The 17,763-nt window shown below is 31.7% G+C and overlaps 1 protein-coding gene across 1 annotated transcript; it reads right to left on the minus strand.

The window, feature by feature from the left end:
• Positions 1-4,038: 4,038 nt before the first annotated feature.
• Positions 4,039-7,697, minus strand: LOC132725548 (uncharacterized protein KIAA1958-like). Its single transcript, XM_060710684.1, has 2 exons — positions 7,087-7,697; positions 4,039-5,483 (listed from the first exon to the last, which is right to left on the minus strand). The coding sequence occupies exons 1-2, from the start codon at positions 7,695-7,697 to the stop codon at positions 4,367-4,369; spliced, it is 1,728 nt and encodes a 575-aa protein (XP_060566667.1). The 3' UTR covers positions 4,039-4,366.
• Between the last annotated feature and the right edge of the window lie 10,066 nt (positions 7,698-17,763).

Genomic DNA, 17,763 nt, shown 5'->3' on the forward strand with positions numbered 1-17,763 from the left:
CTAGGTTTGGACTATTTTGTTTGTTAATTGATTTAGCCTTATCAATAATGATTTTAAAACTGAGAGTATATTAAAAAATCTTTGGAATGCAGTTATAACACTTTATACGTTATTCAACATTTACTTTTTAGGATTCTTATTGAATGGGCACTGGCCTTTTGAACTTTAAACATACAAAGCATACAAAATGATTTAGTGTCCATATGCTTTTTTATCTTAAACATATTGAGTTATGGTCAACAAGGATATAAGAGGCATAATACATGTACTGTTTAATTGCCTATAAAGTATCACTTGTAAATTAATAGGGTCAAGGACGAAACGCATAATTGAAGTACGTATGTAATAAACTTACACATTGTATACAATTCTACATGACGACTTGCATGTATAACGTTAGTTTGCTTTTGATGTCAATTCCAAGAGAAAGATCCGATTGATGAACAGTACTTTGTTTATATCTGCTTGAAAAAGATCATCCATATTGAAATCAAAACATGTTCGTTTGCCTGGCAAATTGTCTATAACTTACAATCATGTGTTATTAGTGACAAATGATATGCTCAGAAACAGTAGAAATAATGAGGTAAACAAGTACAAATGTTGCTGCAATGCAGCAATTGAGAAGCTCCGCGCAAAAAAAATGTGCTCATTACAGATACCTTACCAAGTTATTCCTACGCACAGGTCATGTTATATTCAGATTAAGTACTATTGTAGATTTTTTCCGAATGTTTTGTAAACCATTTTTTGCACAATTATACTTATCTTATGCACTGTCCATAATTAAAAAAAGGGGAAAGATATTTAATATAAAAAATGCTTTCACTACAAAAAATAGCATTAGCACTTTGGACAGACTTTGTGAAAACAAACATGGCTGACAAAGCGGAATCACTTTAAAAGGCTACAAAATGCAGCATTCGCTGTCGAGTACGGACCCCCGAACATGTCACCAGTCATACCATTAACTTTTTTCTTTTCACAAAGTGGTATGCTGTACCAATGACGCATGTATGTGTATGTTGTTAATGTTTAATGAGGGTCCATCCGCCCGTAAGGGCACACAATTTAGCTTGCGCTGTCGAGTACGGACCCCGGGCATGTCAACAGTCATGTCCTTAAAGAGTTAATTTTGAAGCACAAAGTGGTGATAATTTACCTTTATGCAATTTCCACGGAGTATTAGCCAAAGATATGAATTTTGAGCCAAAAGTAGGTCACTGTACGGCGGTCAATGAGAACCTAAATGTACATTTACCTGTGACAATAGGAAAGGTTAGCCCTGAAAAGGGCTGTTTGCGCCAACAAAAGGCCTGCCTTTCAAGCCGTCTAACCGTGCTAGGGGCTCACGCATCCTAAGTGTCAAAAATCAGAACATTTATAGCTATTTATAGCTTTCGAATTTATGTACAGCAGAACTGCTTTCCGGTTCTCATTCATAAATATGACATGCTGCGAATCACCGACGGGGAAACCATTATAGAAATCGAAAGGAGTTCTTGAATGCAGATTTACTTTTAGCTGTAAATCGAAAGGATTTTTTGCTCAAATCCGGGCCCATGGACAAAAATAATAGTAAACACAAATAGCTCAGCGCCTGTGGGCGCGGAGCAATTATAATGCTCAATGGAAGCCATATTGAGTGTAAGGGACTTCAAGTACAGCCATGGTAGCGTAAAAACTGATTTCATTGTACACGAAATATGTAAAATTGTTTGACCGACGGCTTGTTTGACTTTTAAGGGAGAGTCTTTTTCAGAAAATCAAACCAGTCTATGCAATTGTTTCTAATGTCCACAACTCTTTAATTTGCACAGTACTATTGAAGAAAGTTAAAAAAAAGCAATTATCATAGTATTGCAAGCAATCCATAAGTCCCCTACCGGTTAGAACCCCAGGAACATTCTGATGGGCCACTGGCCATTCAATTTTACCAGTGAATGAATAACATGAATGAACTTAAATCTTTTGAGTTATAAGTTATTCTATATCACAGTAATGTGTTAAGTTTCCCTGCCTAGTAAGGAAATTATGTTTATACAACCTTGTCATATTATTACGATGTGGATTTTTAAAGTAAATCCTATAAGAAAAGAAGAAGTTGGAGTGAAAAATACCAATTTCTCGGAAGAAATCTAAGTTCAAGGGGGACATAATTCTGGAAATAGTCTTGCTAGAGTATTTAACCTTCTCAAAAATGTTGAGTGATAATAAGAAACATATATATGAAGTTTGAAGTAGATACATTAGGAAATAAAGAAGTTATTTAAAAAAGACATTTTTTTCATAAAAATTCTAATTTCAAGGGAGGTAATACTGATAATTTTTGTGCTAGAGTTGTAAACCTTGTGACATATGATGTGGTTGATGACCAGAAACTTATATTTAAAGTTTGAAGTAAACACCTTAAGAAATAAAGAACTTATAGTGAAAAAGCTGAAAAATTTAAATCAGAAATCTTGAAATTCAGGCTTTTTGTTGCCATAGCAACCAGAATTTTCAACATAGGAAGAAAAGAAAAAGATTTGCATAATCTCCAGACTGCAATCTACCGATATTTGAAGATTCATAAAGATATTTTCAGTACTTTTTGAGTTATCACTGGATCCAGTTTATGTGTTAAATTTGCCATATTTTCAGACTATTTGTTGCCAAAGCAACCAGAATTTTCAACATAGGAATAAAAAAAAGACGTGCATAATCTCCATACTGCCATCTATCCATATACCAAGTTTCATAAAAATATTTTCAGTACTTTTTGCGTTATCGCGGGATCCAGTTTTGTGGACGGACGGACTGACTGACGGACGGAGAGACAGACGGACGGACAGACAGACAGACGGACAGACAGACGGACGGAGGGTAAACCTAAAGTCCCCTCCGGTTAAACCGGTAGGGGACTAATAATAAATCCTAATATAGCTTAAAGTCATAATTATATATGAATGTATAGACTATGAGTAAAGTCATTGCGTTGTGTTCCCAGGTGGACTTAAGTGCAAATTTGGTACGGACAAAACCCCTCACATTAAAATGTTATAGAGTGGACAAAACGCCACACAAACATTTTATAGAGAGGACAAAACCCAACACCTGAAATTTTATAGACTGGACATAACCCCACACTTTATATTACTAATCTGTATAGACCATTGATTGACAATAAAATAAGTGACATTTTTCACACTTTTAATAATTAATGATAATTAAGTTTAATGAACGTCTTCCTTTTGATTTTCATTCAACAGTTTATAATATTTGTATAGTCTATTATGACTTAATCATATTGTGTTGTATATTGAAAACAGAATATAACATACCAGTAATTCTCATGATCAAAGGCACTATGTAAAATAATTAAAGTAACTCTATCAAACATTAGTAAATAATATTTATGTTCTTTTCTAACTAGATCAGAACCATATGAACTGTTTGGTATTATAACAAATAATCAAAAAGTGCGGGGTTATGTCCTCTCTATAGAATTTAAGGTGAGGGGTTTTGTCCACTCTTTAAAATTCATTTGTCACACAGTGGTGTTTTGTCCACTCTATGAAATTTTGAGGTGTGGGGTTTTGACGTGTGCGGTTTTGTCCTACATTCATTTGATACAGGCACCATAAAAGAAAAGTACATTTCTTATGTACGTCCACACATCTATCATATAAATAGCAAATTTCAGGATTGGAACATCTAATAAAAGACATAAATCCTCTTTAATGTCTTCTTGTATCATAATATGCCAGTACATATATCGTATGTTTCTTTATAATAGCACTTTACAGAAATAAATGAGGTTTTATTTTCTTGTGAAACCAGGGTCGTAAAATTCTTATAAATCGTTTGGTATAAATATTATTGACTGGACCCATCCTTCTGGAAATTTAAATAAATACGGAATATTATGTTGTAGTAGCTTTCCGAGGCCTTGTATTTTGCTACTCGCAGCGTAGTAAAATTGATATCTCGCGAGACCGAAGGTCGAGCGAGATATCAATTTTACTACGCTGCGAGTAGCAAAATACAAGGCCTCGGAAAGCTACTACAACATAATTTTCCTTTTATTATATACCTATAAATTTTTAAAACAAAAAGAAATCAATTTTATAACTTTTATCATTTATTTCACAATCAGAAACATAGATATGGAGAAATAACATTTATGAATGGCGGATGAATATATCAGTTTTTCAAAAGAGGCCACGCCTCCAACACAGTTTTCTATTTAGGAAATAGACATATGGCCGATCCATGTCGTGTCACAATACGCCGTCACAATATCAACAAACGTTTAAAAGATAACAGTTTTTAAAAGCTAGAAATGCAACTTTTGATTTGTATTGTTCCGCTTAGTGTACATGAATTATTCACTGCCACTGTCAGATTCAATTACCGGACAAATCCTTCTTCGGCGTTTGGGACTTGGTGAAATGTCATCAGTTTTCACGGATTTGTTAATAATTGTTATTGGACAATTCATTAGTCTTGCATTCTGAAGAATTTGACCAGTATGGGTTGAAACTAATTCAATTCCCGACATTGTACGGATATTTGATGAAACAGTTGCGTTAAATGGTGATTGTACAGGTGCTAGAATTTGACGAGGCGGACCAGTGGAATTGGTGAGTGATTGTTTACTTTGAGTTTGACACATCTGAATTGCATTTTTAAGCTTGGGAGGATTTGGGTTATGGGACAATATATCAGACATGTGTTCTTGCATTTCACATGATGCCTTGGCATAATTGTTTACACTTTGAACATTTCTATGGGCACTTAACTGTTGTATTGTAGTTGGTGCAATTCCACTATGTAATAGATCAGTGCAAGTAGTTTTCCTTGCACTGTGATTTGTTTTTTTGCCTTGCAAACCACACTCAATAGCCATGGTTTTCATTAACGTATTGAGCGTGTGCTCACCAAGAGGCTGAGATTTATACCATTTATCTGAACCCGGAAGTCGTTTATAGTTAATACCTAAATAAAATGGCGACTCGGGCTGACACATTTCTGTTGGCCTGTGTTGTGCAAATACTTTGTAAGCATATACAGGGCAAGTTTCTAGAGTATCATGTGCAAATTGTTTTGGACTAAAATGGCGTACTTCAGTTGTTTTCTCAGCAGTACGTGTTTTTGTTAACCTTTCATTATATTCAATGTATTCCCTGCCATGATCATTTGTTTTAATTTTAATATCCCCCCACCTAAGTTGTCTATTTTCATTTCCCCCTCGAAGCCCAAACAGAACAGTATTATTTAACCATATTAAATTCAAAAGTTTTTTTGGAGAGTCAGTCCCTGTCAGTCCCTTTTCCCGCAACATTTGTCTCTCATTAACTGTCAGGGGCTCTGCAGCATTTGGACGATTACCCTTTCCCTTGCCTTTGAGTTCCTTTCGTTTTGAAGCTAAAACTTGTCGCGATGTTGCAAATTCCTTGTCAGTTATGATGCTGTGAGGATATTTATTTTCCCTGAGGCACCTAAAAGTAAATGAAAAAATATGTGTTCAAAATTGGAATGAATTTATTTAATTGATTTGAAGTTTTGCACAATTAAAAAGTCACATAAATTGTAATCTTTTTGGATTTATGCATAATGCTACATGTAGATTTATATAAATGCAAAAAAGGGTAGAATTCCTAGAATGGACTCAAAATTAATAATTTTTATTACCAAAATTCGAATTTCATTTTTGAATATAAGAAAAAATTATTTAGTATACCATCTAAAAATAGTACAATACATAATGATAAGGTGGATTTAAAGTTTGAAAAAAAATCTTGACATACAATTTGAAGAAATGACAAATTGTGCAAAATGTTATGTCATAATATTGATTTATTATATCTTACATATGCTTTAAAATTTAACAGTGTCAGAAATAATCAAAATACAATTCAACAAATTTCAAAGTAGCCAAATGCAAATATAAAAATAGTATCTTAATGGAATTGCAGTTTGGCCAGAAATACATTCCTTTGTAATACAAGTAAATGCCTTTTTAATAGAGATCTAGTAGTAAAATATTCATGATTAAACTGGAAGCAATATTTAAGTCAAAATGTACAATTTTCATGAATTTTTTTAAATATTGTGAAGTGTAAAGACAGCAAATTGCACATTGCAAATGGCACGTATTATCTGCATTTATTATAGACTTATTGATGAAATATTGAGAAATATAGATGAAATAAAATGCGTATTTTCATGTTCTGTATTTTCACTGTAAAAATTTCTTGTTCACTGCAATGAAACATATTTTCCGTATTTTCACTGGTGTCTTGCCGGACTAATTTCTTTTAAATTCTGCATTACAAAAAAATTTAGGGAAAGTTTTTCAAATTTTAATGTCAAAAAAATAGAAAATGTATATAATAAACAGAAAATTTAAGTTTTTGCTATAAATGCATGATTTATTTTCATCTTGTGGCATGAAAATTACCATATTTCACTTGTGGCTACCCTGACATGAAATATTTATTTTTCATACCACTCGATGAAAATAAATAAAATTTAAAAAATTGAATATCCTCTATAAATTATCAAAAAAAGAGGTCAAAATATACAAAAATGTCTCTTACATTAATGGGAAAGTCATATCAGTGTAAGCGGACATAAACTGTAAATTATTACTTGAATTCACTTTTGTATTGTTTGAATCTGTTTACTTGTCAAAAACTCTTAGTTCATTTTTCTCAAGTTTGATTTTCTTAAAATATTTTGACTCATAACATTTTTAATTAACATGATCATCAGACTAGCTTAGTTACATGAACAAAAATTATGTGATTCTATGACAGTTTTTTAATATAATGATATTTTTATTTAAAGAGAAAAAACAACAGCAATCATAAATACAGAAACATAGATAATATATATATATTTTTTTTTTGCCACAGGATGAATGGAAGCTGTGTCATATGAAATGAAGACCAATCATTTAAGCACTACACTCTGCAGATTGACTCATGAATAAGTCACATAAGAATAAATGGTCAGAAGCCTGAATGGAAAAAGAACAAACCAAAACGGTTTGAATCCCTGTTTAAGATTTTTTGATGTAAAACAAGTCTACTGTATTACCTGTCAATGCCTCTGTGGTATGAGGTGAGTGTATCGGGCTCATATTCTGATCCATCAGCTTTGCGTATTGACAGCAAGAATGAACCAATGAAGTTGTCCAGTTCAGTTGGTATAATATTCCAGATTTGCCTCAACTCATTTCTTGGTGGCTCAGCAAGCCAACGTTGGAACTGACGGAGACTTGTTTCAGTTTTTTTTACAGTGTTTTTGTTTTTCATTCCTGTAACAAAGTTTTCTTTTTCTTCATCAGTTATGTTGAGGAAGGTTGGATTGTTTGCATTTGATTTGCCACAGTTTATATTATTTTCTTGCTCATCAACAATATTTTCTGGATTCTGTGTGGTACAATTTAAAGTTTCAGTGATTACTGGATTAACATTATTTATTATATTACCAGTGTCATTCATTGTTTCTTGCTGATGACAATCCAGGATGGAGTTGGCTATGTCAACACTCAGTTCACTGGCATCTGTATGTATTTGGTCAGTTTGGGAAACCTCCTCCTCAAAATCAAAGCCAAACAATTCATTAGATTGTTCAACAACATCAAAATACCCATTCTGAGTAAGGGTTAATAGGTCCAAGTCATCATCAAACAAATCGTCGGACATTTTTAACAGAAAGAGCTCCGTTACGTTTTACCATTTAGAGTAACGCCCACTACATGTATATATTACAGTTGCAGACGGTCTATAAAATCACGAACACTTTTTTTAACGCGAACGTTATTTGTGTATATTAAAAAGGTTTTGAAATTTGGACAAAATGATGGGTTTTCCACATTTGAAATGTTGTAAAAAGTGAATAAAACTCGGTAAAACATGATTGTTTATATATTTTGACAGCGGAATTTCGTTACTAAAAATAGCAATGGATTCCCCGCAAAGTGCTCTTTGCAGTATTGGTTCCCGTTTCAATACACTACGTAACGCATAGAAAAGGCGGGGACCAAACAAAAAAATAGTCCGGCACTTCCATATATGGAACCGTATTTGTCACTAACATAATACGGAATTTTCTATCCGCTGAAGCGTATTTGCGCTTCATTATTGGCGTGTATTTTAGGGAGAAAATTTATAGGTATATAATAATTATATATATATTTGAACTTAAAAAACTACAGTACTTTTAAATTCAGAAATATTGTATTTAGCGCTCCTTTGTACGGGAAAGGTATTAAAAGTTATATATTTCATGGTGTTTTAGTTGTACGACAAGGAATTTAGGATCGAATAGTCCATGTTAAGTGTTCTAGCAGAGTCACAACTTATTTCCATCATCAAATTTACTATTTATTTACTATTTCTACATTGCTTTGTTTTACTTTATCCGAGCGTAAATGTATACACCTGTATCTCATCTGTCTGTAGTCTACACATTTGTGTTTGCATTTTGAAAACAATAAGATTAAAAAAACGTCTGTGTAAAAAATATGCTGGTCGCTTTATTAGAAAATGATGCAAAGAGAATCATTGCTGAACGGTGTCCCGGAAAATTTTATTTTGTTAACGCGCAGTTTTCATGTCTGTTAAATAACAAAAAAAATCATTATTACAACTTGAGAATCGACCATAAGGTTATCAAAACAACTTATTTTTACTGTTTATAAATTTATACAAAATATTTTATATATAGTTTAATGTGTACCTTAGAGAACGTCATAATTCAATGAAACAATAACTTCTTTGCTTTAGCAATGAAAAATACTCCCCAGGTAGATCTATAGATGGATTATATTATATTACTCCTTGAAGGTAGCGAAACCTACGCCATAAATGCAATTACTTTTACTTTTTATCAATTATTTGAATCCTCCAGTTTCAATTGAAATCAGTTTATTTATCAAATGTTATATCCTTACGTCTGAAACAAAAAGTTACATCTGTGTACTATATATTATATCATAATGTGTATTATGCCATAACGATTATGAAAATATCAAATGATATTAATTATAATATTATATTAATACACGGCAATGTAGATCTGGAAAGTGATCATTGGGCTCAACCTTTTTAGAAGGCTGCTTAAATGATTTATGGTCCCGACGGCGTTAGGTCTAGGATCATTATTCATTATGCGCCGATAATTACTTTCAAAGCCCATCTCTGGCGTTAATTTACATTTGTTGAAAAATAGGGGTTTTCTTTTTAAACAATTTCACTAAAAATGCACTGAAGTACATCCAATCGCTGCTTTTAATTTGTATCTCGCATTAATCCATTATAGGTCTTGTTCTGAACACCCTATAGACCAGTATATCTATATTAGATTATTGAGAGCATATGATATTTGATAATTTATGCATACATAAAAGTAGATGTGTAGAAGAGTCATTTCGCATAAAGGGAAACAGGAAATAAACCTACAAAAGACATGCCTAATGAGGATGGAATAGGTAAGAACAAAGTGTAGTATTGATTTCATGTAACTTACTATTTGATATAATTCTGCAAAAATATATGAAATATTGGGAGTCGTACAAAGATTCAGTAACCATACGACAGATGCTTTTCAATTAAGGTGTCTCCAAATAACTACGCTGAGCCTACAAAATATATAATAGTACTAAAGAGACTAAGTATAATGATAAACTTATAAAGCCTATAAATAAATTGCAATGCTTTATATTTATTTGAATGTGTGCGTCAGTTGATATTGTAATTATTGCAGTACCAAAAAGACAGAGCATCTTAAATGAATTGCCAATACATTCCTAGTTGTTCTCATTTTTTTGTCATTCGTTATTCTTACAAATTTTTAAGATAAAATACAAATTAGATCTCAAATACAATTACCACTGAAATAAATAATTATGTCAGACATGGGTCAATGGAACACTGACACTTGAATAATTGCTGACCAGAGCATCTTTGATATTCACGTTTCCGTTCCTTTATATCAAATGTGTTTGCATGATAAATAGACGGAGTTTGTACAAATGAACGTCTCTACCATGTCATGCATTGTTTCGTACTTTGTTGTAGACGTTCTCATTTTGTTTCATCAAAAAAGGAAATATTTAACTACGATAGGTTTTGATATTTATTTATGATTGATAGAAAAAAAACAACTCTATGTAAATACACATTCACTTTACTTATATAAATTGGTACAGTGAGTTAGCCAATAGCGGATCATAGCCAATAACGGGTCAGTCAGTAATTTAATAAATTATTTTACTTAATGTTTTGAACTTAAAAGTTTTATAACCTAACAGTCATGTGCATTTGGATGTTAGCCCCTCGACAGCGAAAAAACAATGTAAACATCCGGATAATTCTAATCAGATTCATTCAGATGCTTTACCAAGCGTTTCCGTTTGTCGCGAAATATTGTGCCAGTAACAACACAAATTCGCAGTCGCTGCTTTATTGCTGAAAAACCCCAAAAGATATTGGATCAAAGCTGGTAGGTATTTGATGCCCAATATGTTAACTATCTGCAGCAGCAGCCGTTTAAAAAATACATGAGGAATTATAGTGATAGCGCTGGTCAATTAAATTGCATCACTTTGTCCAATAGCGGGTCATGCAATTTTCCAGGAAGGGACCGCCTCAAAGTTATTCAACAGGTTTTAGAAAATATTTTTTAAAGCAAATTTTGGTTTGTATACAAAAAAATATAAAATTTAATTTATTTATGTTATTATTGCAAGTGAATGATGCAGTCCATGCTAAAATATGGTGTTTTATGTAGTATAAACTGCTGCAACATTGAAATACTGTTGTTCTAGACTAGATTCTAAAATATTATTTTTAACTGTGCAGTAACTTCTTTATTTTTAAGTTATCCATTTTTAACTTCAAATACATGTTTTTATCATCACCCACAGGATGTGTGACAAAATTTATTACTTTAGCACACATTTTTTTACAGAATTATTTCCCCATTGAACTTAGAATTTTGTTTAAAATTTAATAAAATTTTTTTTTATTATTATTATTATTTCTTCTTCATTTCTTGTGGTATCTACTTTTATCTTCAAATGTTTGTTACTTATTATCACACACATCACATGTGATAGATCTATCACTCTAGCATGAATATTTTTGTAATCACCACCCCCCCCCTCCCGGACTTTTGGTTATTGTTCTTTGTCATTACTCACATCATGACATGACAAGCTCATTTGTTTACTTGTTTCATTGTTTCAGATTCTAATGCCTAAGGGAAAGAGAAAAAGTGTTCAATGTAGTCCAGCCCAGAATGCAGCCTCCTCAGTGGTAAAAAAATACAGAGGGAAGCGAATGAGTCCTGGGAAAGTGCAGAGTGAGACGAGCCCTATACAGTGTAAGTAACAAGAGTATGTCACTAAGAAAAGCTGCATGTGAGTATGGACTGTCATACGGGTTTTTGCAAAGGAGATACAGTGGGGAAACAGACATCAACACTATGAAAGGTCCTGCTACTGTTTTCACTGAACAGGAAGAAACATCTATGGCTGAGTGGTTTAGTGAGATGGCCCAGAGAGGCTTTGGCCTCAGAATGTGTGAGTTTTTAGACTTTGTTCAAGGCATTGTTAGAAAAGAGAAGCGTAAAACCCCATTTCTTGATGGGAGACCTGGTTACAGCTGGTATCAAGGATTTAGGAACCGGAATGCACACATAATTGGTTTACGCTCAGAAACACCTCTTGAACTGAAGCGTTCAAAACTTTCAAAAGAGACACTTGATGAATGGTACACAAATTATAAGGATTTCCTGATCAGTAAAGGTTGTCTGGAAAAAACCAGGTTGTATTTGGAATGCGGATGAAACTGGCTTCATTATGGGTGCAAACAAGAGCAAAGTTATAGGTCCATCCCGTAAGGATATTCCTGTGCCTCAAATAAGTGCTGGAAAGCAACGTCTAACTGTGATGTACTGTGGCAATGCTTCAGGACAAATGATGCCACCATTTTTTGTTTTTCCTGAGCCCAAGCCTAGAGCATATGACCCATTAAATGGAGCTCCAGAAGGAAGTTATATTGCCTATACGAAGAAAGGCTGGATGGACGGCACAACATTTTCAAAGTTCATTGATCACTTCGATAAGTTTGCTGGTGTTGAGCGACCTGTTGTGTTACTATTAGACAGTGTTGGCAGTCACATTAGCCAAGAAGTGTTTAGTACAGTTAAAGTTAATGAGTATTTTGTATTAATTTACTTGCTTTATCACAAATGATTTTATATTCAAAGGTATTTTTATCAGATGATAAGCATCTCATATGATATAAATCCATATTACAACATATTTAAACTCATTTTTGCACTTTCGACAGAATTATTAATCTTTCATACACATAATGTGCCTGTAAGTGACTGAAAATTCATATTTTTTTTAACCAAGCAAGTATTGTTTAATGATCTAGTCAATATTGTTTTACATCATTACATGTATTTTTTTAGGTTTGACATTGAACCAAGTCAATATTGTTTAATGATATTAAGTCAATATTGTTTTACATAATTAAATGTTTTGTTTTTTTAGGTTTGACGTTGAACCAAGTCAGTATTGTTTAATGATCGAGTCAATTTTGTTTTACATAATTACATGGGTTTTTCTTTAGGTTTGACTTTGAACCAAGTCAGTATTGTTTAATGATCTAGTCAATATTGTTTTACATTATTCACATGTGTTTTTTTTAGGTTTGACGTTGAACCAAGTCAGTATTGTTAAATGATGAAGTCAATATTGTTTTACATCATTACATGTATTTTGTTATAATTTTGTTTGTTTATATCACAGAGTGTACTCAATAAGAGAAAATCAGTTGACAATTTTGTTTGTTATTCTTATAAAGTGTATCCTCATAATGACCACACAGAAGAACATGCAAATTTCTTGAGACTGCATTTTAAGCTTTTGATTCACAACAAGAGACTTGTGTTACAGTTAATTTAATGGTTAATGGAATTTTACATAGAATGTGCACAAAATTGCTTCGATGAGCTGCTTTGTCCCCTGTAACCCTGAAAATGAAATAAATATGTTATCTTCACAATTTACAATTCATTGAGCTGATATCTAGATCAGCATAATTATAATCATTATTGTTTTTACCACAATCATGCAGCTGCCAAATGGATTCTTTACTTATTGGTACCCTTTTCACTTTAATACTCAGCGGTAACACATAGTTGTGAAATATTTTCCTGGTTAAGGGAAGAATTTGACAGATAATGAATGTTTTGAGAAAACCCCCCGTTCGTATATCACGTGACCCGCTAATGGCCGATTTGACCCGCTATTGGCATGTTTACAAGGGGTTTGGAAACGGTAAATACACCACAATGCATTCAAAATATGAATTCACAAGAAGTATACAGTAAAAGGGGAATAAAAATACTTCTTATCATCATACATTTATATATGAATCTAAAAATCGTTCGTTCATAAACACTAAAAGTTTCGCTAGTGACCCGTTATTGGCCAACTCACTGTACATGTATTGGGTAAATTTTCTGATCGATTACTTAAAGGAAGTAAACATATATTCTAAGATTTAACGAACTCACTTGTACCAACTCTTTTTAGGCCTACTTAGTAAACACCATATTAGTATAGTGTTCGGTGCGGTATACCAGTAATATGTCAATGTCGCAGTTTATCCTAAAACAAACAAACAAAAAACAAACAAACAAACAAAAAAACAAACAAAAAAAACAAACAACATGATTATGATTTATTTATACAATACGCAGTTTCGAGATAGATTCGTATCATATTGAACATATAATGTTTGTTTCATTATGATCGCTTAAAGGTGTCACAATTAATTCAGACATATTACATGATATTTACACACATATTTTTATCTCAATTTAGGTCCCTGTCTCTTTAAATTAACAATCAAATTTCTGATTATAACCATTAAAATCTTACACTTTAAAAGCGTTCAGGCAGGTGTACCTTAAAAGCGCAAGTCAAGTTTATTCTTTTAATGGATGTCATTTTGTATATAATATGTATAAGAAAAGTACGACCCATGTTTACTTATTTCAACAATGAATGCACTTCAATTTTAAGTTTAATTAAGAATACAAAGAAATAAGAAAAATAACAAACATAGTTTCGTGAAGAAATCGATCTTCATTTTTTCTATTTATTTGACAATTATTCGATAACATTCTTCATCTTATCCCATGGGACATTTTATATCATGATCCAATTATTTACTTTCTCAGAAAAATATATAAAATAAAGTTTGCACTTATCTTGTACTTTACCGTTTAATCATATATGCTAGATAATTTGTTCTTCAAGTTTATAGTTTCAGTTTACTTGTTGCTGAATACTGGTCGGTATGATGCATGTATATATTGATATTTTGATTATTATTTACTAACAAGCATTCATGTTGAGTGTACTCTTATTTTAGTTGTTTTTTGTTTGCAAGTAAGCATTTTGTTCAGAATTAAGAACGATGACATCCATGTACTTTCATGTAGCTATTCAGACTGTTTTCTGTCGTTGTTTCATTATGGTAAATTTCAGAACCTTATAACCTTTAACTTATTTTTTTGTAGTTTACAATCCTATATAAATTATACTTCCGGAAGCAGCATTTTTAAATACTACATCTGAGGAATTCAGTGCTTTTTTCGTTTTTAGCTTTTAATTTGTATAACTGATTAGAAGTACTATTCACACATCATAATTTAATGACATATTTTAGATAATGCCAGATGTTGCTTTATATTATCCCCAATTATTATGGAATTGCAAGAAACATCAATGAAAAAACACGTCACATATACAGTGAACTATCTAAAATGGAGAAGTAAAACGAAACACACCAACCAATACTCTATCTCCATTTATAATTAGATTAATTAATTTCGATGAAGCAAGTCCCGATGTTTATGTGGATGTCTGATTTTTTTTTCAATTTAAGTCAAATAAATATTGTATACGACAAGAACAAATGAATATCTTTTGCCATCAAATATGATAACTTTTCATATTTAACGGTTATTGTATGACACAGATTATATTTTTTACAGCAGAACACACATTAATGACATTTCCAAATAAAACCTTTGTACGGAAGCGTCCTGGTACCAATTTAACATGTTCTATAAAAAAGATGACTCCTACGTAGGACTTTGTAACTCCTACGTAGGACTTTATAACTCCTACGTAGGATTTTATAACTCCTACGTAGGAGATAAAAAGCCTAATTATGAGTTTATAACTTCTACGTAGGACTTTATAAGTGTTCCTCTACGTAGGAGTTATAAAGTCCTACGTAGGAGCTATAAACTCCTAATTAGGCTTTTTATCTCCTACGTAGGAGTTACAAAGTCAAACGTAGGACTAACAAAATCCTACGTAGGAGTTAAAAATTCCTACGTAGCAGTTAAAAAGTCCTACGTAGGTTTTTAAAAACTCATAATTATAAACTCATAATTAGTCTTTTTTATATCCTACGTAGGAATTACAAAGTCCTACGTAGGACTTATAAAGTCCTACGTAGGAGTTATAAACTCCTAATTAGTATTTTTTATCTCCTACGTAGGAGTTATAAAGTCCTACGTAGGAGTTATAAAGTCCTACGTAGGAGTTACAAAGTCCTACGTAGGAGTTATCTTTTTTTATAAAACATGTTAAATTGGCACCAGTACGCTTCCGTACCTTTGTTTATATATTATGTGCGACATTAATTTCAATTTTAATTCAAGTTAAAATATTTTGTAAGGGAAAGATAATCGGTGATTTATATATAAGCCGACAAAAGTTTAACCACGTATAAATTTAATTCATGGATAAAAAATGCCATACTAACAGCCATATCAAAATTCATATTTGTTGTTGTTTTAGTTTTCATTGATGCTTTGCTACTTATTTCTATGTTAACTGTATCTCTGAATCAAAATATTCGATATTTACACAAACGTTTAGGCACAAGCAAAATTGATACACATTTTGACGCCGCGACAAAAAACCCGCTTTTTTATGTGTACATCGTATACATCGCATATATTATAATTACATGTAACATCTACTAAAAAGTAATAAAACATATATTATCATGGCTTTCTTATCTACTACACACTGATAAATAAAATCATGTTTATATCAATTGTCTTACTTTATGAAATAAATGAACTTTTATCATCTTGAAAGCAGGGCAGTAAACTGATAGGATGGTATAGTATTGATATAATGACTACACAAACGTGAAAATTATTTGTCTCTCATTGGTAAGTGATTGAAACCTAAAGTAAGAAACCAAAAGTAAGCGTACATCATACTAGACTTTTTTTTGAGTTTAAAGCAAAATTTAAAAGACAATTTTACAATCATTCATATCTTAATGAAAAGTAATGTTTCGATCAACTGCATTATTCAGATTTAAAGCGGCGGTGTTTGAACAGTATCTATTAAATGAAAACGAAGGTAAAAAACCGTATCATTTTGTATGAACGCGATTTGAATATGTATGTTCCAGAAGTATATTGTTGTCATCGTATAAACATTATTTTCACATCAGCTGTTATGCTTATCAGTTTAGAAAGATCAAAAGATTAAAAACAAACATAATGTTTATTAAAAGATTAATTTGAAGTTCTAGTTAGACAATAAACAAAATTGAATATATTAATGTACTACAATTAATCTTTGATATTTAACGTTTGACGTCATCTTGTCATCTTCAAAATTTTCTAGTATGGTATTTGTACATTGTATGGTATGTGAAATATCAGATGGGTTGATATAAATTAATTGCTATACATCTATATAACGTACCATTTAAGTATCATTTAGTTTTTTTCACCTCAGTGTGTACGAATACTTCTAAAGAGTCTTCGTCAAAATCATCAATCTAAGAAAATCAAGTGTCGTCAGCTTATTTCTTTTGAAACACTTTGTGTATTAAATAACTAGCTTCATTTTACAATGTAATTTTATGCAAATTATATCAAATTAACATAGCGAGAGGAATAGACATACATGCTAATCATTGTAATATAATGTTATAACATTTTTAGAGAATTTCTGTCTGCTTTTTGTCGGCATTCGTTTGTAAATAGCATACAAATATTGTCTCATATTAGATACAAATAGAAACGAATAATCGTGTCTACCAAAAAACTTCAGTACACATAGTCTGCATAAGTTCTCGTTCAAATAGTTACTTATCTAACCACAATTTGAACAGGCACAATGAAACGGGCCAGCATTATTTTCAATTTTGCCGTTTATGAAGGTCTTTATAATTAAGGATTTTTAATCTTTTTTTGTCATAAATTATACATACCTATATATATTATTACTGTGTAAAATTCTGGTAGACCTTGTTTCATCAAGCCTTGTCTTGATTTGTTTAATGACAGTTATGCATATCAATGATTGCCTGATTAATTTACAGCTTTGTCAATGAAAAATGATACATGCTTTAAGCATTTAGCAGTCAATCAACATAATCGAAATTTTCTCATTTCATTATGAATATATCGGCCGGTCAACGTTTGTGTTTTCTAACTGTAAAAAGTAGCATAAACTGTTGTAGGTTTGCATTCAAATTCGTATTTCTTATAAGAAATTATAAATCAAACTTTTAGACATTTGATACACCTGAACGCAATTATATAAAAAAAAAACAGAAACTACTTGTCATACATTTAAATATTTTTTCTTTGACATGCTAGTTAATATGTAAAAGTATTTGTTATTAAGGTTCATTTACT

The sequence above is a fragment of the Ruditapes philippinarum genome, unplaced genomic scaffold (genome assembly GCF_026571515.1).
Source record: "Ruditapes philippinarum isolate M1 unplaced genomic scaffold, ASM2657151v2 ctg7189_1_1_1_1, whole genome shotgun sequence".
Lineage (NCBI taxonomy): Eukaryota > Metazoa > Mollusca > Bivalvia > Venerida > Veneridae > Ruditapes > Ruditapes philippinarum.